Consider the following 21,176-nt stretch of genomic DNA (forward strand, 5'->3'; position numbering starts at 1 on the left):
GCCAAGGAACTACCTTTGACAAGGCTCCAGACCTTCCTTGATTTTTGTTTTCCTTTTTATTATTCTTCTTTTTTTTTTCTTATTCATAAAATACAGATTTAGGGCTTATCTCTTACTTGCTTCCAGTTCTAAAACATTTTGATTATTTGCAAAATGTAAATATGGGTATCATCCATTCAGATTCAACAACCACTTCCCTCTAATGAGGAGAAGGGATGGTTAACACAAACCAGTGAGGATAAATATGCAGCAACAGGTGCTTAAAAGACTATAGTGGAGGAGGCTAAATTCTGAACAGGTAAAAACTGTTTAACTTCAAAGGGAGGCCCTTCTACAGTACATTAATGAAACATTAAGAAAGCAAACAATTGAAATGTCAATGAGAAGAGGCCATTCTGGGCAAAAACAGGTAGAAAGAACCTCAGGACATCTTTCTCTGGCTACTGAAAGTGTAGTCATTCAAAAAACATGCAAAAAGATAAATAATATAAATTATTACTATCATAAAACCATTGTGTTACAACCCAGAGAAAATCCCTGTTATGTTTATGGTATATTTCTTATTTTTTTATGTGCATAACAAATTTTTATTTAAAACCATATTACACTTAACGCATTGTGATCTGAAACATATTTTTAAAGGCATTATATTCTATCACATGGGCGTCCCAAAACTTAACTTTGCTCTCACTTGGGCACTAAAACTGCTTCAAGTTTTCATATATAACAAAAAGTGTTGCTACAAATATACATAAAATTTGGGTTACACTTCTGCTTAATTTCTTAGGATAACTCAAGAAGCAGACTGCATGAATGGATATGAATATTTTTACAGCCTTCCTCATACATATTGTTAAATTGCCCTTGAAAATGGTAGCACTGGTTTTTTAATGAATTTTAAAATAAATTTTATGAATCGTTTGTTCCTATTTTTTAGTGCAACTAGGTGCAATTTGAATAAGAGGAGATTAAGTTTCTTAGAAAACAAATAGCAGAATTAGAAAAATAAATCCCATAATTAAATTAATTGACAAGTATGGTTTAATAAATAATGGGCTTGAGTTATATTTTGAATTTCTGACATTATTGAGCTTTGATAAGCTGTTTCCTATATTCTGATTATAAATTATTGGTATTTAGAATCTTGATGTAAGTTACCTCTGACTGTAGGCTACAGTTCCTAATGGTCACAACAGTGAACCGTTTCTGTAAATGAATGATACCTGGAGACAGAAAGTCTCTTAAGACAAATCAAAAAAAATCTAAGAAATGTTTCAAACTAAAAGCATAAATATTTGTTAAGCCATTTCAAATGCTATCTTGACACTAAAATAAAGCAAAAAAAAATAGTCAAATAAAAAAGGTATGGCCAGGCGCGGTGGCTCACGCCTGTAATCCTAGCACTCTGGGAGGTCGAGGTGGGTGGATCGCTTAAGGTCAGAAGTTCAAGACCAGCCTGAGCAAGAGTGAGACCCATCTCTACTAAAAATAGAAAGAAATTATCTGGACAACTAAAAATATATATAGAAAAAATTAGCTGGGCATGGTGGCACATGCCTGTAGTCCCAGCTACTCGGGAGGCTGAGGCAGTAGGATCGCTTAAGCCCAGGAGTTTGAGGTTGTTGTGAGCTAGGCTGAAGCCACAGCACTCACTCTAGTCCGGGCAACAAAGCAAGACTCTGTCTCAAAAAAAAAAAAAAAAAAAAAAAAGGGAGAGAGGAGAAAATTGTAGGAAAAATCCTAAGAAGATGAAAAGCAGAAAGATCAAAGTAAAAAGAAGAAAAGCAAGCCAGGCATGGTGGCTTGTGCCTGTAATCTCAGCACTCTCGGAGGCCAAGGCAGGAGGATTCCATGAGGCCAGGAGTTTGAGATCAGTCTCAGCAACATACCCAGACCCTGTCTCTATAAAAAATAAGAAAAACATTAGCCAGGTCTGGTGGCTTATGCCTGTAATCCCAGCTACTCAGGAGGATAGCTTGCACCCAGGAGTTCCAGTCTGCAGTGAGCTATGATTGCACCACTGCACTCTAGCTGGGGCAACAGAGTGAGACCCTATCTAAAAAAAAGAAGAAGAAGAAAAGTAGAAATGCTAAGATATATTCCATAGATTAGAAAATCTTACATAATGAGAACATTAATAAAGATAACAGAGAGTGCAATCAGTAGGAAGAGGCTGGAGCAACTAAGAACTAACACAATGAAATAAACAGGCAGAAGTACATAAATAAATCGTCAAATATCACTTGATGACACAATACAGTGTTATATCTTCCTTTTGGCTGCACCATTATTCAGCCATCTCAACTAAGTAGGTGACTGAGAACTAGAAAAGGAGGAGGAAAAGGTTCTCACAATAGCCAAAACTGACAATCATACTATACAAGTTCCAGTGCTTCTCTCATAATAATTTTAAATCCTTACTTTAAATAGAAGGCTAAGAAGTTTGGTTATGTTTTCTCTGTCAGTAGCATATTAAAAGTAGTAAATCAGAAGCAAGGAGAGATTTCTAGAAACTGTTACACTGAAAATACCATCACATTTGCAAGTGATAAAGGACACACACTACCACCACCACCAACAACAAACTCAAGAACTGAAAAAGCACATAGTCTCAAAATATAAGGAGAAGGGATAAAAAACCCTAGGCTTCATGATCAGCCCTAAATGCATCAGAAAATGACATCCCTAAGAGAAGAAAATGTTTAAATTACGATCAAAGAGTTCTGTCTAATTAAGATGGAAGGGAAAGACCACATTTTAAAGTGGTTTCCATTCTGGATGATTAAAAAGTAGAGAGATAGCTTCAACACCTGAAAATTTTACATATATCAGATGTCTCGTTCCCAAGCCAAAATAACTACAGTACAATAAAAATAATGAAACAGAGCTACAGTTGGTAGAGAAACTATAATTTTGAGCATGAAAAAGTTAAAACCACATTTGAAAAATCTATCCGAGTGAGATAAGCATAGTGGTTAGCACCCTAGCACAGTTTGCATTATATCCATCCATACACTGTGTACAACGACCTGCCTTCCTGAGCACACTGACATGTTACCTTTGCCTTGGCACGTGTGCTTTCATGCCAGTTGAATCTTGCTTACTTTGTGTTCCTCCAAAAAGTTCAGAAGCCACATAAAAAAAACTGCTATCATCTGGATCCCTTCCATACTTCATACAGTACTAGCATTTGCACTTTTGCACTAACAGTTACAACAGAGAATTGGAGTAATTTTAGTATTAAATCAATAATTTATATTTGGCAAAATTTTAAGTACTTACTATGTGCCAGGTGAACTGGCTCTGTGTAAATGTAGCAGATTTAATCATAGAAACGTAAAGACTCCAGAGTCATCTAGAATATGCATTTATATAATCAATTTTCCACTACTGTATTTTCAACCAGTCTTTCCAACACTAATAAAGATGGTACATGTATTTTCATCTGGTATCATCGTTGTTAAAAAACAGGTAAAATTCCAACTTTCCTTTTCTTTGTGTTTGAATGAAATATAATTTTTCATCTATATTCCATTATCTTCCTCAGAAAATCATGCTGAATTAAGAAAATGAGAGAAATTTCAGCCCAAAAGAGTAATATTTTAAGATACCATGTGAAAAACCTCAGAAGAGTACTTAAATAAAACAATAATTTTTATTATAAAAAATATGTTGGTAATTTCGAAATGAAGATAAACTAGATGACAGTTGGCCAAATATATTATCTAAAGTCTTTCTTTAGATTATCTAAATCTATATCTTGTGGACTATCTAGCTTTCCAACTTTCAATGTCATGGTAACATAAGAAAAAGCACAGAAAACAAACTCACCTATGAAGTAACCTTGCCCAAAAACTTGTAATTCAATTTGATCAACCCTCTATATCTTTCAATTTAAAAAAAAAAGTAGAGCACAGAGGAACAACGCAAGGATGCAATCATCCACATTCAGTCTAAGAGAAATGCTACAGGCCAACTCAATTTTTTTAACAAATAAATTCAGAGTATCTCAACACTTCATTAAAACCCACAACTTCAATCTCATCCCTCTGAAAGCTGACACTAAGTTTCTTACTCTATGGCTACTTGTATTATGGCACTCTAAACACTGTGCTGAAATTACATGTGTGTCTCCCATTACAGCACTAACAGAGTGGAGTACAACTAAGTAGCTCAGAATTGGGCTCTGAAGTTAAACAGCCTGAGTTGAAATTCCAGCTTTGCCCGCTCAGTTAACTCATCTATAAAATGAAGAAAATACCAACTGCTGCTCAAAGGAATTTTAAGGCTTCCAAGAGAAAATATACGTAAAACACCTAGCACGATGCTTAGCATATCTTCAGCAGTTAGTAACTATCTAATGATTGAATAAATAAAAACCTTAGCAGCAAAATTAAATAGTTGTGAATTTCATCTCCTGTGATGTAATCTAACCACCTTCTTATAGTATCTAGTGAATAGTAGATAGTATCCAGTGAATAGTAAAATGCCAAGATAGTAAGAAAAACAATAGGAATGATAAGTGGGGGGAAAAAAAATCCAGGCTATCAGTTTCTAAATAACTAAGCCTGACTCTAAGGTACTAGAGTTTAATCACAGCAAATACCTGATGAAGAATGGAATGATTAAGAAAAGGGCTAAACTTGACCAAATCTGGTATAAGTAATCAAATGTATTTTCTGACTAAAAGCTCTCAACATAATCATCTTCAAGCACAATTTTTAATAATATGGAAAACACTTTAAAAAGAATTTTTAAAGTGTCAACATCACTGTTGTGAATCTCTTCATTTTTCTCATTTTAAAAAACACTAACAATAAAATTTTCCATTTGAAAAATTTACAGACTGTGAGCCAACTGCTGCATGGTGCGTGATGTGGTAATAAACAAAAAAAGCTCAATATAGCATCATCTAAAATTCTGAAAACATTCATTTAAAACTATTTAAAAGTTCTAATTTGAAAATGAAATTTTTCAAATAATATGAAAATACTTACATCTCAATTTGTCCAGCATTTTTCCACCACACATGGTTGCTAACATAGCTTTAACTGAAAATACCGTCAACTTGCCTCGGCCCTCACTGAAAAATAAATTATATTAGAAATAATTGCTATCTGGAACCACAAAAGCAATCAAATGTATCACTAAATAATGAGCAACTAGTAAATTGATTCCTGCCCTTATATGTTACAATTTTACCACATTTAGAAACCCTGGATTTTTTTCCTTTGTACAATTAAGGCTTCATCTATGCTAGGTGAAGAATGCTAAAGCTAACCTGAATTATCTGGAAGTGAGCTTTAGAAACATTCTGTAAAGTAATTTATATTGGCTATGCAGGCAGAGGCCTAACGGATGAACCTGAAGCAAATTTCTTATCAATTAAACCCATTAAATCCACATCTGCAGTTTTTAAGTATTCAAAACTGAGGTGCCACCTTGTTTGAACATAATGCAGACAGGTGTCCTTGTATCAGGATATTATAACAACATTTTTTTGTTCTGTACTAAACAACAGGGCACACACTGCTATAAAGATTTTATAGTACACTCATCTTAGTTTTTACTATAACAATGTTTATGTTACCATGTGTTTATTCCAAGAAGCTCAATCACATCTGTCTCAGATCTTCTCATATACCACGTGAGAAAAGTGAAGGGGGAGGGATAGTAATATTAATTCTTGTTTAGGAACTACAAAGATGAGATGTAGAAGAATATAAATGAGTTGCCCAAAGCAATGCTGCACACCACCAGCAGAACCAAGGCCCCCGACCCAACATGTCCATGACTTCATGCATTCAACTATGCCCAGGTTTCATAGCAGATAAAAGCCACTAGCTGGTTGTGAAAGTTATTGTATGTAATAAATTAACAATGGACTTTTATGTTGATTTTCAAAAGCTTCTGTTCATAAAGTTTCATAGTAACTTGGCATCCTTGAGTCACACAAAAAAAGAAAAAAACAAGAGAAAAGAAAGTTTCATAGTAACTTAGGGTAAAATACTTTTGCAATAAAGAGAGCTATAGTGCCTTGGTTTTGAAAAGCATGTATCATCATTTACTAATGGTCCTCATTTTCCAAACTATCTTTGTATACAGAAAGATCACACCTGAAAAAAGGCAAATGGTCTATAAGCCAGAAGGTTCTCTGTGCAAACATCACCAGAAAATACCAATGTTTGTTATAGTAGGATTGTTAACTATTACATCTCTTTGAGTTTATTCATAAAATAAAATAAGAATCCCACAACTAGCTAAAATTAGGGTGGGGTTTTTAAAATATATAGTTCTTCAGAAATAAAGATACTGCTCCATGTGTAGGGCAATATGACACCTGGAAATGATAAGGAGTATTCCTGTGTCAAATATCCACTGCATCATATGAGAAAAGTCAGTGGCTAAGATAGATCATTAGGTAAAAAGGAACGGATTTCTAAGATTGATACAGAGCTTTTACTGTGGACTTTTTTTTTAACACCAAACATCCAAATGCTGAGTATACAAGACAAGTACACTTCTCTCTACTAAAGTACAAAGAAAGAAAAAAACCGTATCTTTGCTTTCCCATCTTTCTTCAAAACTAGGACATGGGCACATGACACAGCTCCACCAATAAGATGCACTCACTCTAGAATTCACTAGGAAATGATTCACTTTAAGAAGCAAGAACTCCAGAAGAATCTACCTGTTGGGGATTCAGCACAGGAGCTGTTATGTCTGGTGTCCTGTGGCAGCAGAGACCCTGATTCTTGGGGCAGCGCCCAGATCCCAGAGTCAATGTGTTTGGGGCATAAGCAGCAGTGTTTGTGCCCAGAGAGGTGGCAGAGGTGTCTTCATGAGACAGTTTTGTAGAATGATTTTGCGCTTTGCTCCTAGTGGTGTAGTCTTCAAGCCTACTTTCCCAACCTTCCTGGAGAGTCTGTGGATCACCTACATCCTTTTAATACATTAGCCAGAGATACTTTCTATTACTTACAACTTAAGAACTCTGATGGATACAGTTTCTATCCTGAAATAAAGTGGCCCAGAAATATGAAGCAACAAGAGAAACTATTGCTGAAGTCCAGAGCAGGATTTAGAGTGCCCGATGACCAGCAGAGCAAGAATGAAGGGGAAGTGCTCGTGGACAGGAGAGCAAGCCTTGTTGCACAGCTATCGACATTTTTTAAGGTAAACTTGCTCAAAACATGTTTGGCAGATACAAATTTCATGATGGAAGAATATCCAAGAAATCCCACTAAGGAAAAAAAGTAAAAATTAATCTTAGAAGAGATTTCCATAACAATCAGGCTATTAGGTATAGCTGAGGGAGGGCTGCAGCACAGGACACGCAGGAGCTTCTAGAGTGCTCACAGCACTCTGTTTCCTGACCTCTGTAGTATTTATATGGATATCTGCTTTATAACAACTCATTAAACTGTACTTTGTTTTATGTATTTTTCTATAGATGTCTTAAATTTCTTGATAAAAAACTGCTTAAAAAAAAGAATCTTGGCCAGGCACAGTGGCTCACTTTGGGTAATCCTAGCACTTTGGGAGGCCATGGCAGGAGGATCGCTTGAGGCCAGGAGTTTGAGACCAGCCTGAGCAACAGTGAGACCCTGTCTCTACAAAAAACAGAATAATTAGCCACATGTGGTAGCATGCACCTATAATTCCAGCTACTTGGGAGGCTGAGGCAGAAGGTTCACTTGAACCCAGGAATTAGAAGTTGCAGTGAGCTATGACGATGCCATTGCACTCAAGCCAGGGCAACAGAGGAAGACTCGTCTCAAAAAAACAAAAAAAGTATTAGTTTAAAAAGAGAAAATATATAGGCCAGAAAAAAGTAAGTCATGTCTCTGGTTTTATTAAGCATTAAGCTCTAACCATGATCAGTGAATATGCCTTTGGATAATTCTGTATGATCTTTTTTTTTTTAACTTTTTAATTAAAATATAATGAACATACAAAAAAGTACATAATTCATAAGTGAACTTCCACAAAATGTTCCTTCATGAACACTGAAAGTTCATTCAATGAACTTTCACAAAATGAACACATCCATGTAACCAGAGTCAGGTCAAAAAACAACAATACTAGCACCCAGAACCACCTCCTTCCTAAAACCACCTTCCACAGCGGTAACCTCTCTTGATTTCTAGCATCATAGGTCAGATTTGTCAGTTCTTGAACTTCAAATAACCAGAATCTTACAGTGGTCACTTCTGTGTCTTCTTTCTACCAACCTAATATCTGCAAGATTTATCATGGTGTTACATATACTATTGGCTCATTCTGCTAGTAGTATTCTGTCATATGAATATACTGCATTTTATTCCTTCTCTTATGGAGGAATATTTTCAAACCCTCTACTTTAAACTATTCCATAAGCATGACAAACAAAACATCAGTTATTGCCTATACTATAGGTACGAATAAATACTTGTTGATTTATTGATATTCTTTACCAAAAAAAAGAAAGATAGAAGGCTACTTGTTGGTAAATACCAAACCACTGGCACAAGAACTGATAAGATTCTAAGACTTATGTACAGTCAGCCCTTGGTATCTGAGGGGTATTGGTTCCAGGATCACTGCAGATACCAAAATCCAAGGATATTCAAGTCCTTTAGTTGACCCTCAGCCCTCCATATCCGTGGTTAGCTAAATCCAAGGATGCGGAACCTGCAGATATGAAGGGTACTGGTAATGCTGAGGAGATTGACGACAGTCTTGAAGGAAAAGCTCAGCACCCAGAAAATGCCTTCTTTCAGGAACCTACTGACTTTGAAAGTGATTATTTTTGTTGGTTCTAATACTTAAGTAAAGGAATTATTATGAAAATAAGTCTGGTGCTCGCTTTGGCAGCATATATATTAAAATTGGAACGATACAGAAAAGATTAGCATGGCCCCTGCGCAAGGATGACACACAAATTTGTGAAGCGTTCCATAAAAAAAAATAATAAAATGAAATTAAGTCTGGATATGTCTGGAGTTATTTGGATAGACCAAGTAGAAGAGTTGGTGTAGAAATGCAATTATTTCCACCTCTCTATTCCAACTGGGCTCTTCAACAAAAGAGACAGCACATTGTCTAAACACAGAAAAGGAGGGGGGAAAAAGTGGTAGAAAACTATTCCTTTCCTTTCCCAAAGAATTTACACACTCAACAAGTCTGAAATGATGTCTTCAAATGTGCATATTCACAGTCATTTTTTGCAGCATGTTTCTACTGGCAAAAGACTGGAAGTAATCAAAATGTCCATTAATAGAAGACTGACTATGCTATTATTAAAAAGAAGAAATAATATATGAAAGATAAAGAATTATATCCAAGGTAGACTGCTAAAAATAAAAAAAATTAAAAAACAAAGCAAGATGGAGAACAAAATAATTGCTAGAATGCTATCTAGTAATTATGTTAAAAAGGAGGGAGAAAAATAATATTTTTATATATTTGTTCATATATGTATCAACTACCTCTCAAAAGATATTGAGAAAATAACAACGTTGCTTGGCTCCAGGGTGGGAAGTAGGCAGCCTAAAGAGAGGAACGAAAAGGTGGGCACTTCTCACATTACAAATATTAAAAATGCTTATACTAGAAAAGAAAAAGATTCTCAAGTCAATAATCTAAGCTTCCAACTTAGGACATTAGAAAAAGAATAGCAAATTAAACCCAAAAGAAGAAAATGGTAAAAATACTACAAATAAGAGAAGAAATTAATGAAATTGAAAATAAAAAAATAATACAGAGAAATCAATGAAACCAAAAGTTGGTTCTTTGAATGGATGAGTAATATTGATAAATCTCTAGACAGGCTAAGAAAAAAAGAAGAAAAAAATTACCAGTATCAAGAAAGAAAGAGGAGATATCACCACAGGTTCCACGGACATTATAAAAATAATAAGGAAGTATTACCAAAAAAACCCTTATGTCCATGAATTCAACAACTTGGATGAACTGGACAGATATAAATTACTCCTTGAAAAACACAAACTACTAAAGCTCACTCAAGAAAAAACAGATAACCTGAATAGGCCCATATCCCTTACAGAAATTGAATCTGTACTTTAAAGCCTTCTAAAAAAGAAAGCTCTTCATTCTGAGGAATGTACTAGAAAATTCTAAACATTTAAAAAAAAATTGTACTTCTACACTCACTCTTCCAAGTAATTAAAAAAGAAGAGAATACTTCCCAACTCTTTATGAGGCCAGCATTATTCTCATACCAAAGACACATAAAGACTTTATGATTAAGGAAAACAATAAGTCAGTATCCTTCATGAACACAGTCACAAAAGTCTTTAATAAAGTGAAAGTAAATTAAATGTAGCAATATTAAAAAAAAGGATGAAAATCACAACCCAGGGAGCTTTATCCCAAGAACATAAGACTAGTTTGACATTTGGAAACTAATCAGTATAATTCACCATCTGAACAAACAAGAGAGAAAAGCAATATGACAATCTGAATAGATGCAGAAGAAAAAATTTACATTGATTTCTAATACTCTCAGAAAACTAGGAAAGGAAGGGAACTTTCTCGGTTTGATAATGTATGCTGAAAACTACAAAATACTGACGAAAGAAATCAAAAAAGACTTAAATAGAGAGTATACTATGTTCATAAAACAGAAGACTCAATATAGTTAAAATGTAATCAAAATGTCCATTAACAGAAGACTATGGGAGCAGAGACCAATCTTCTATAAACTGATCAGAATCCTGTTGTGATTTAATGCAATCCTCTTAGTAGACAGAAAAAAACAAAACAAAACTGTTTTTCCCTACTCTCTTACACATTACTGTATTCAGCACTTCACTCTGACATCAGATGTGTAGGTGGTTATTTCCCCAGCAAGCAAGCAATTCTCCAGAGGACACCAGCTCTGGCTGCCCTACAATCTTATTCAATTCTGACACTGTCTACCCTGGAGATAGCATCAGATCCCAAAGTTTGAGGGCTTAGTACCACAAGACTGCCCCCCAACTTCAGATGTCAGTAACAAGTAATAGGTTATCACCTATACTTCTAATCAACTAACTATAAAATTGGGGGTTCCCACAACGTCCTCCTATGGGTTGATTAATTTGCTAGACAGGCTCACAGAACTCAAGGAAACACTTATATCTACTCATTTATTTATGAAGAATATTAAAAGCATACAGATTAACAGCCAGACGGAAGAGATACATAGGGTAAGATATGTGGGAAGGGGTGTGGAGCTTCCATGCCTTCCCAGGGTATGCCACCTTCCAGGAACCTCAATGTATTCAGCTATCTAGAAGCTCTCCAAACCTAATCCTTTTGTGGAAGCTTCATTACGTAGATGTGATTGATTAAATCATTGGCCACTGGTGATCAGCCTTCAGCCCTTCTACCCTTCCCGAGGTTAGAGGGTAGGGCTGAAAGGTTCCAACTCTCTAATCACATGGTTGGTTCCCCCAGTAACCGACCCATATCCTGAGGCCATCCAGGAGCTCACCAAGAGTAGCCTCCTTAGGACAAAAAATGCTCCTCTCCACTCAGAAAATTACAAAGGTATTAGAAGCTCAGTGTAAGGAACTGGGGTCAAAGCCCAAATATTTGAACAAAAGATTCTGCTAGCACGTATCTATAAGGGTATTAGGAGCTGTGTCTCAGGAACCTGGGCATAGATCAAACATTATAACAAAAGATTGTCCTACCACCTCTACTGCTCAAGAAATTACATAGGTTGCAGAAGCTTTGTGCTAGGGACTGGGGGCAGAGACCAATATGTATATTTCTTATTATTAATATTTCACAAATCCTGATCAAATTCACAATAGGGTATTTTTGTAGAAATCAACAAGACAACTTTTTGTGTGTCCTTAGAGTTCTAAACCCATACAAATTCTCAGTAGGGTATAAGAATAAAGGTACTATTCAGATGCCTAAACTCCATCTTGCCCTTGTTAAGTTGAAGAAGTTCCTCATGTTATTTTAATATGCATCCAGAGCTGAGAACTACCAACACAGAGCTTTGAATGCAATAGTAAGTCTTTAGCTTTTATTGTGTTGACAATGATAAATCAAAAGCAATAGTAAAAAATTAAAGAAAATTAATCATACTGTGTTTGTATAAATCTTTCTGGTTCAAAATCTCACTTTCTTCCTTCCAAGAGACAAAATAATATCTATTCCTTGCTTCAGAGAATAAACTGATGCTATCTATGCAGACAGACAACAAAATGCTGCAGAGCCCAGCATACTACCAAGAAAGCCAGGTCACACTTTCAACTCTTTCGTGAAGACTTAACCCATTAGTACCCATCCATAAACCCCATACAATGGGTCTTAATGGGTACTATGACATCTTTACTTCTAAAACTTATTACAATAATTAGCACTTATACAACATTTTTTCCTAATCACCAATAGGTTTTAGAAACACTAGTATTTTACAACACTTTGCATACTTATTCAAAATATTCTTTAACTCAACTGTTACAAGTAATAGTCCTAGACTCAGAATGTCTCATATTCAAATATAGAATAACAAATATAATTGTCAATTAACCTGGATCAGCACTAAAACACTTATATCCTTTTCCATTCATCAGGATTACTACTAGTCTTGAGGGCTGGTCTCTGATCAAGGAGTCTGTTCATTTACAGAATAACCTAGATCAGGCATACAACAATCCCTTGTAATAAAAGGACTCACTAACCCCTCAATTAATTGTTTCCAGTAATGTGTGGTCCCTTAACACATCATTTCTTAGATCTATTTTTCTTGTTCACATCAGCCACACAGAAGTCTCCACCCATAACCTCCCATCCAACAGACCATGGCTCTTCTCTCCTCTCAGCCAGTATGTACTTTCAGATACTCAATGAATGTGTGCTTCATATCACATGCTTTATTAAGAATGGGGGGATATGCAACTAAGGGTCAATGTGTAACTCAATAGGATAAAGAGAATATATAAAGTTGAATGAGTTTTAAGTTCAGGTAAAAGTAGAAGTATCTGAAATTAAGGATCATAGTAAAAGTGAGGGGGATACATTTACAAACAGAAGAAATTTCAGGAAAATTCTTAGTGAGTCTTTAGGAATATATTGGCTGGGTGCGGTGGCTCACACCTGTAATCCTAGCACTTTGGGGGCCAAGGCAGGAGGATCACTTGAGCCCAGGAGTTCGAGACCAGTCTGGGCAATGGTGAAACCCCGTCTCTGCAAAAAATTTAAAAATTAGCTGGTGGGGGGTGGGGGGTAGTGTGTGCCTGTAGTTCTAGCTAGGCAGGAGGACTGCTTGAGCCCAGGAGGCCGCAATGAGCTATGATGACACCACTGTACTCTAGCCTAGGCAACAGAGTAAGACTCTGTCTCAAAAAAAGAAAAAATAATAATATATTTATAGGGTAGCAGGGAAAGGGAGTTAAAGGGGGTTCATTAATGCGTGTAAAAGTACAGTTAGATAGACTGAATAAGATCTAGTATTCAGTAGCACAGTGAGATTAACAATAATTTATTGCATATTTTAAAATAACTAGAAGAGTGGAATTGGAATGTTCCTAACACAAATAAATGATAAAAGCTTGAGGTGATGAATACCCTAATTACCCTGATTTGATCATCGCACATTATATGCCTATATGAAAACATCACATATACCCCATAAATATATACAACTGTTATCTACCCATAATAATTAAAAATAAAAATTAAAAAAATAAAATAGATTTTAGAGAAAATAAATAAATAAAATATTGTCCTAAAAAAAAAAAGGAATATACTTATAAGTATGTAACTATGCATCCTGAGAATGAGGGCATGGGCTCAGGTCTTAATTTCAAACCAATTTTCCCCATTTATCACACCATCATTTATAACTTTAGGTTCACAGTTTGTACTATCAAAAGGTTTATTCATTCTTCAAAAGGAAATATTAATATAAACAAAAAATACACAAAATTAATAAATGGTATATTTAAAGATAGCTATAGATACTTATTAAAGATACTTATTCTAAAATTTAAGTATAACTTGGCATGAAAAAAAATCATCCAATAAAATTAGTGAAGGGATATTCTCAAAATCCTTGCTTCCTCAAATCACATTATTTGTATTTTTCCCTTCAAAAAGAAAAAAACTTCGCTCCCTCTTCTCAACTAATTGCTTTGAAGGCCAAACTTCAGCATTTACTCCTTGGCTCTGAATACTTTTCTTGGCATTGAAATCCCTCAGTCTACGTACTTTAAGCCTAACTACAACTTCCTATAACTGCCCCAAACAAAGCGAGGAGAAAGTGGCACTTTTACTTTTCTAATGTTTCTTTAGAGCTCCAGCATTCTTCGTCTGCAATTAGAGGCAAGCAGAAAGAAAACTGCAACTACTTAGTAGGCTAATACCCCATGATTATGTTCTTTACCTAATTGATTCTTTCTTCTTGGAAAAAGTCATTCTTGATCCTTCCCACCAGACATCTTAAATTATTCTGTATACACTGGTCAAGTTACATATAAAACTGAACAGTTAGCAGACCCTGGCCCTGGCACATATAACCTCATGAACATCCATGTTTTTACTACTTCCAATGTAAAATCCAAGTTTATACCAGAATCAATTCTTTTCAAACAAGATTTAGAAAATTTAACCTGGTTTAATCACAAATAGTATAATTCACTTAAAATCTGGCCTATGAGAGTTGATTAGCAGGTCAACATTTAAAATATAATACTATTAACAATGAATACTAACCATTATATCAAGATGCTAAAATGAAAAGATAAACAGGTAATATTTGTTGAGGATAACAGGAGAGAAGAAACTTGTTATTTTAACCCCACCCAAACAGAAGCCCTGCAGGGAGCACCCTCCCTCAATAAGGAACATGAAGATTCTCTCTCAGACTCCTCTGCATGATTCATTTCAATAGACCTATCATTTTACAGTCTGAAAAACAAACTATGCACATGACTTCTAAAAAGAGTTCTTATTAACCAACACTGAGAAAACACCATTATTAGCTCTGTGCCAAGCTAAGCAGACAGTGAGTCACCCTGAATAACCACTGTTATGTTTTAACATGCAGGTACCTTCAGAAGCCTCTGCAATCCTCACCTGTGCCCTCTGGATGGGAACTTGTTCATTTCAGTTCAATAAAGTCTCAAATTCTGCCTATCTTTCAATATTTAACCTAATCTGGATGTTTCTAGCTTTACATTATTTAATAAGAGTTTGCTATTCAAATTACTACCTTTGAAAACAAGACTATGGGGAGCATTTTTTACTTAAGAAAACAAGCTGTTTCTATATTTTTAGCAAACAATTGTGGATGCTGCCAACCATAAATTAGTGCTTCTCGCATGAAAATAGATTTCTGTTTTAGAAACACCATTACCAGTCCAATCATCACATTTAGCTGAAAGTAATAAGAGCATTTCTCTTTGATTTTCAAAAACTTATATTTTTCCAATTAATCTTAATTTACAAAACTTCACAGTTAATGGATTATGCAATAATCAACTACAAATCAAAGATCCATTTGGCAAATGTCAAACAGCTTAATCAAGTAAAATCAACTTAGAATATTATTCAATTTTATCACAATCAGAATGCCTGCTGCTTTTCATTTTAACCTTACAAACATTTATTAAGAATCTAGCATTGTACTTATTGAGGAATCAAAGAAATATAAAGTAGAATCTCTGCTTTCAAGGACTTTCAATCTAATTTGTACACTTATGAAGCAGTTTACAACATTATGTAATTAAAAGTCAAAATGGTACAAAGAAGAACTAGAGGTCATGAAAGGGATGGGATTGGTGATAATAAGGTGGGCTACAGAGTAGGTAAAAACTTGGGTGGAATCCTGAGAAATAGAAAAGATTGGGACAGAAGAAGAAAAGGAGGCTGGGTATTCCCAGACAGATGGGGCGGCAACTAGGGGTCGAGGGGAGAAGATAAAAATGCGTGGAGGGAAAAATGAGCATGTCAGACTAGGAAGACTGAAAAGCACCTCAAGGAGCTTAATTAGAGCTTGGTGTGAGCAGGGAGGCAAGGACTGCTGTCATCAGACCTAACTGAGGAATACGAGCTTAATTCAAAACCACTGGGAGTCTTCGAAGGTTTCTGAAGTGGGAAGTTACATGATGAAAATAGAGTCTTAATCAGATTACTTTGCAGGTGAGGTATGAATGGACTGGAGAAGCCTCTCTAGACTCCTTACTACCTTTCTACTCAGTTTCAGGAAAAAAACAAAGGCATGGAAAAAGCAACACACTCAGAAAAAGTGCATTTCTTTCTGCTCTTTCTTAAAAAAAAAAAAAAAACCTTATAAAAAGGAAAGAACATAAGCACAAAAGAGTAAACCAAAAAAAAAAAATCTAAAGTATTAGCTAATGGTGAACCCTTTGCAGGGTCTGCATATCCTGAAATTGGGAAGATTCTTGTTTGAGAACACATGCATGACTTCTATTGGGAGAAAAGCTACAAAATAAAGAGTAAATACGTGATGGGTACTTCAACTTCACTCACGTCTGCCCCCTGACTAATTCTGGTACTTAGAGTAGACTGGAGCTCCGCAAAGTCATCTCGGTGGCATCATGGCACACATCATCAGGACATCCATGGACAGTGTGGCACCAGTCTGGCAGGGAGGCAGTGCAGAGAGCTGGGCTCCACTCCCCCTCAGAGCAGCTGTTTTTCACCATTTTGCACTAGGTTCTCTTTCAGGATTTCACTATTTTAAAACATTCAAAACCCCTAGCTCATTCTCTATCATCTCCTGGAAATTTCCTCAAAGAGCTATGATCAGATCCTTTTAAGAGTTAAATGTGCTACAATTGTGGAAAATTGCCCCATTCAGCACTAGCACTCTGATTTTATTCGGCTGACTTTCTTCTCATCATCTTGAATTCTTCTAAGAACAAGCAGGGATGTAAGTAAATACTGTACATAAATACACAAAATGTTTGTGCCTCCCAGGAAATTATAGTTTTGTTTAAAAATCACTAATGAGGAAGACTGTAACCTAATATTATCTTTTTTCAGCTATGTCCATTCCATAATATGCTAACTGGGCAGATTCAGAATTTAAGAAACACGTTTGCTTTTATTTAAAATGGACTACTTGGTTTCTGATTTGTTTTATATTTTGTTTTAAATACTTACTATTAAGAGGTAACTATGGAACTTTTTAAATGTATCAAAATTAAACTGCTAAAACAAGATTTTTAAATGATTGTTAGCCATATTTGCAACTACCTAGAAATTTTTTCATATAAATCCATCATAAATTAGATATACAAAGTCTTTATACTAAAGAAATCTTTAGATTGTTCGAATTAGCAAGAATGTTTTCTACTATGTGTTATTTTAGATGGTAAACAATAACCCTGGGCCTTTTAATCATATGTTCAATGCTGCATTTTGTTATTTTTTTAATTTAGATGTATTTTGTAGATTTTATCCAAACCTAATTTCATCAGATATCAGTTTTTACAGGTGTGTTCCATTTTTAAAGTGGAATTTCATTATACCTCCAAACCAACACTTTTGGTGAAGGCCTTAGACTTACTTATAAAACAGAAATTGACAAAAAACATAAGTGGAAAAAATAAGATTCCATAGTCAGAAATAAATTATTAGAGGAATTTCTCAGGAACGTATTACAGAACATTTTCCTTTCTTACACGGGGGGTGAAAAACATAGAACACAGTAGCTGTCCAAGAAGAATGTCCTGTCAGGATTAATATATGAAAAGTTTAGAACTGCATTTTTTTTTTTTTTTTTTTTTTTTGAGACAGAGTCTCACTTTGTTGCCCGGGCTAGAGTGAGTGCCATGGCGTCAGCCTAGCTCACAGCAACCTCAAATTCCTGGGCTTAAGCGATCCTACTGCCTCAGCCTCCCCAGTAGCTGGGACTACAGGCATGCACCACCATGCCCGGCCAATTTTTTCTATATATAGTTTTAGTTGTCCAGATAATTTATTTCTATTTTTAGTAGAGACGGGGTCTCGCTCAGGCTGGTCTCAAACTCCTGACCTCGAGCAATTCACCCGCCTCGGCCTCCCAGAGGGCTAGGATTACAGGCATGAGCCACCGCGCCTGGCCAGAACTGCATTTTAAAATGAGATAGTTCTTCTAAAAAAATAAGTCATTTTTCAGAAATCACAATGACCCAATCAAAGGCTGCCAACAGGCCTGTCCCTAAAGCAAAGATTACAAATGGAGGCCCGTGTGTCTAATATGTTGAAATATTTAAAGTGATCAATCAAGCTAACAAATTATCAACTAGAATACTTTCCTAGCTTTATACCTTGATTAATATACCTTTATAATGACCAGGAAAGCCAAGTACAAATTTAGAATCATAAGGCACTTCACATTCCCACATGCAGAAAGCCTGACCTCCTTTCCTTCCCACCTCCAGCACACTCCTACTTCAAAGGACTATGCCTGCACAGGAATACTCCCAGCCCACATATCAAAGTTTTGCCCACATCCACAACAAATATCCACTTGTTGGCCAGTCCTTCAACATAGAGGCACTCTACTTTAAAAAAAAAAAAAAAAAAAGGACAACATATACCATTTTCAGAAGTATAAGTACTAGAACAAATCAACCAAGAATTAAAATAATAATAATCGTATATTAAAAGCCATTATTAACATGAAACAAGAACCACAAATCATGAAAAAGAATCAATCAAATATATTAGGTATGGAAAATACAATAGCTAAAAAATAACATAATAGATGGAATAAACAGTAGAATGGCTCCAGATGAAAAATAAATTAGTAAATAGAAATGTAAACTGATAAACTGTTCTAAAAGGAAATAGAGAAAGTTAAAGAAATTGAACTATATGTGAAAAACGTTAATAAAGAGAACAGAGTAGATAATGCCAACAGTCAGAAAAACAAAATATAAAAACACAAGAGATATATGAAAAAATAATAAGCTTCTGGTAATGGCAGACTAGTTGATTCTGATCAACTCTTCCTCTGAGCAAAAAAGAAAAGATGGGAAAAGTCTGTAAAAGTCTCCTTGAATGCAAATGAGAACAACTGAGTTACCAAATGCAGGGAACGTTTGATGCCCAGGGAGGTGAGTGCAATGGATGAAATCACTTTTCCATGCAAGTGATTTTCTGATGTCAGAGGAGAAAGCAAAAAGACTGAAGTACACAGTAACTCTTTCATGGGACTGAGAGCTAGAAAGACATGGAACCTTGGACCTGCCAAGGGAGAGGGGATCCTGGTAAAACTGCCAACCCCCACTCTTGGTACTTTAGGTTTAGAGCCCAAAGGCTGCACCTAAAAGTAACGGTGCCCAGATGTAAACAGGTCCTCACAGGGAATGAATCAGAAACTGAATTGAGGTGATCTGGATTGTTAAGGTTTCCAGGCACCTGGCAGAAGAAAACATATGTCCTCTTTGGAAGAAAACACTACCTAGGCCTCAAATTATTCCTGCAAATAATTCTATAATATAATGTCTGGTACATAATAAAAAGTAAAAAATAACTTTGCTATGTAATGCTTGGCATATAATAAAAAATAACAAGGCAAATAAGAAATAAGACATTATGAGTGAGAACCAGAAATAATAAATATTAACAGTACAAAAAGAACAACAGAAAATCCAGATATTACATTATAAGCACAAATCTTAAAGTTACTATGCTTAATAGTATTTAAGGAATAAGAGACAAGAATGAGATACTTGGCAGTTAAATCTACCATATATAAATTTCCAAACTAAAAAAAAATCATTAAAATTAAGAACTTGATGGATTCAAAAGCAGATTAGACATTAGTAAAGAGAGAGTAAGTAAACTGGGAGATATATTATAGGAGAAATTGCCCAGAATGAAGCCCAGAGAGAGAAAAAGATGCCAAATTGACAAAAGATGGTAAGAAAATATTGAGAAGATAGTAACAAAATATACTATACATGTATTTAATGTCCCAGAAGAGAGGAGAGAATTGGGAAGAAACAACATGTAAAGAGAAAATGATAATTTTTTTAAAACAATGAAGTATATCAAACTACATATACAAAAGGCTCAATGAACTACAAGTAGGGTAAATACAAAGAAAACCACACTCTGACATACAGTAGTAATACTACTTAAAACCAAAAACAAAATCTTAAAAGTTGCCAGAGGGCATTGAGAGATCACCACCAAAAAAACAAAGATTACATCTACAATTGACTTCTCAACAGAAATAATGGAAGCAAAAAGATACTGGAACAACATTCTTAAAATGAAAGACACTCACTGTCAATCAAGAATTGCATTCCAAATGAAAATACCCTTAAAGAATGGAGGTGAAACTTTCAAACAAAAACCAAGCAAATGTAGCACAATCTGGCTTGCACAAAGGAGATACCAAAGGGTGTTCTTCAGGCAGAAGGAAAATAATTCCTGATGGAGGCTTGCAAATATAAGAAGGAATGAAAAACAAAAAACTAGTATGTTTAAAATCAAGCAGACCCTATTATTCTTTTATGCAGTTAACATCATTTAATTTACCCACAGATTTACCTATAAATTAAATATATAAAATAAAAATACACAACCATAATGAAGTGATAAATGAAATTAAAGAGTACCATAGTCTTTTCATTATGCAGAAAGAGAGTAATGGTACCAAATTCATATTAGACTTTGAAAAAAATCAAAACTACATGCTGTAATCTCTAAGATAAAGACAGGAAGAAGAAGGGAGAGCCTACTGATGAAAAGAATCTTAAGAGAATATCAACCAAGTGCAATACGTGAACCTCATTTGGATCTCAAGTCAAATAAAACATTAAAAAATAAAAGTTTATAAGAGAATTAGTGAAATCGGAAAACTAGATATTTTAAGTTATTAATATTTATTAATTTTTAAGTGAGATGATAATTTTTTAAAGGAGCCCCATCTTTCGGAGATACGCATACGCTAGAATATTTATATATATGCAATGCTATGACATCTGACATTTGCTTCAAATAAGCCAGGGAAGAAGGAAAGAGCTAGGGGAGGTGGAGAGCTAGGGGTGGAGGTGACATAAGACTGGCTGTGTGTTGATAGCTGTTGAAGCTGAGTGATAAGTATGTCAAGTTTTATTACAATATTCTTTCTGTGTTTATAAATATTTGAAAATTTTCTTTAAAAAGCATTTCAAGAAAAAGATACATTATGTTAAAAGTTAAGCTAC

The 21,176-nt window shown here is 35.1% G+C and overlaps 1 protein-coding gene and 1 non-coding gene across 5 annotated transcripts in view; one reads left to right on the forward strand and one right to left on the reverse strand.

Annotated features, from left to right (window-relative positions):
* The window catches only part of DTNB (dystrobrevin beta), a 220,036-nt gene that overhangs the window by 158,091 nt on the left and 40,769 nt on the right, over positions 1-21,176 (reverse strand). For 3 of the 4 annotated variants that reach the window (XM_045549188.1, XM_045549190.1, XM_045549189.1), the window contains exon 5: positions 4,998-5,083. In XM_045549188.1, coding sequence (XP_045405144.1) covers positions 4,998-5,083 — 86 coding nt within the window. Of the gene's footprint in view, positions 1-4,997; positions 5,084-21,176 lie in introns of those variants that run through there. The other variant, XM_045549191.1, reaches the window with a different exon arrangement.
* On the forward strand, positions 8,841-8,947 carry LOC123637554. Its single transcript, XR_006734923.1, has one exon. It is a non-coding gene; the product is annotated as a U6 spliceosomal RNA (small nuclear RNA).

The sequence above is a fragment of the Lemur catta genome, chromosome 4 (assembly GCF_020740605.2).
Source record: "Lemur catta isolate mLemCat1 chromosome 4, mLemCat1.pri, whole genome shotgun sequence".
In the NCBI taxonomy this organism is placed as follows: domain Eukaryota; kingdom Metazoa; phylum Chordata; class Mammalia; order Primates; family Lemuridae; genus Lemur; species Lemur catta.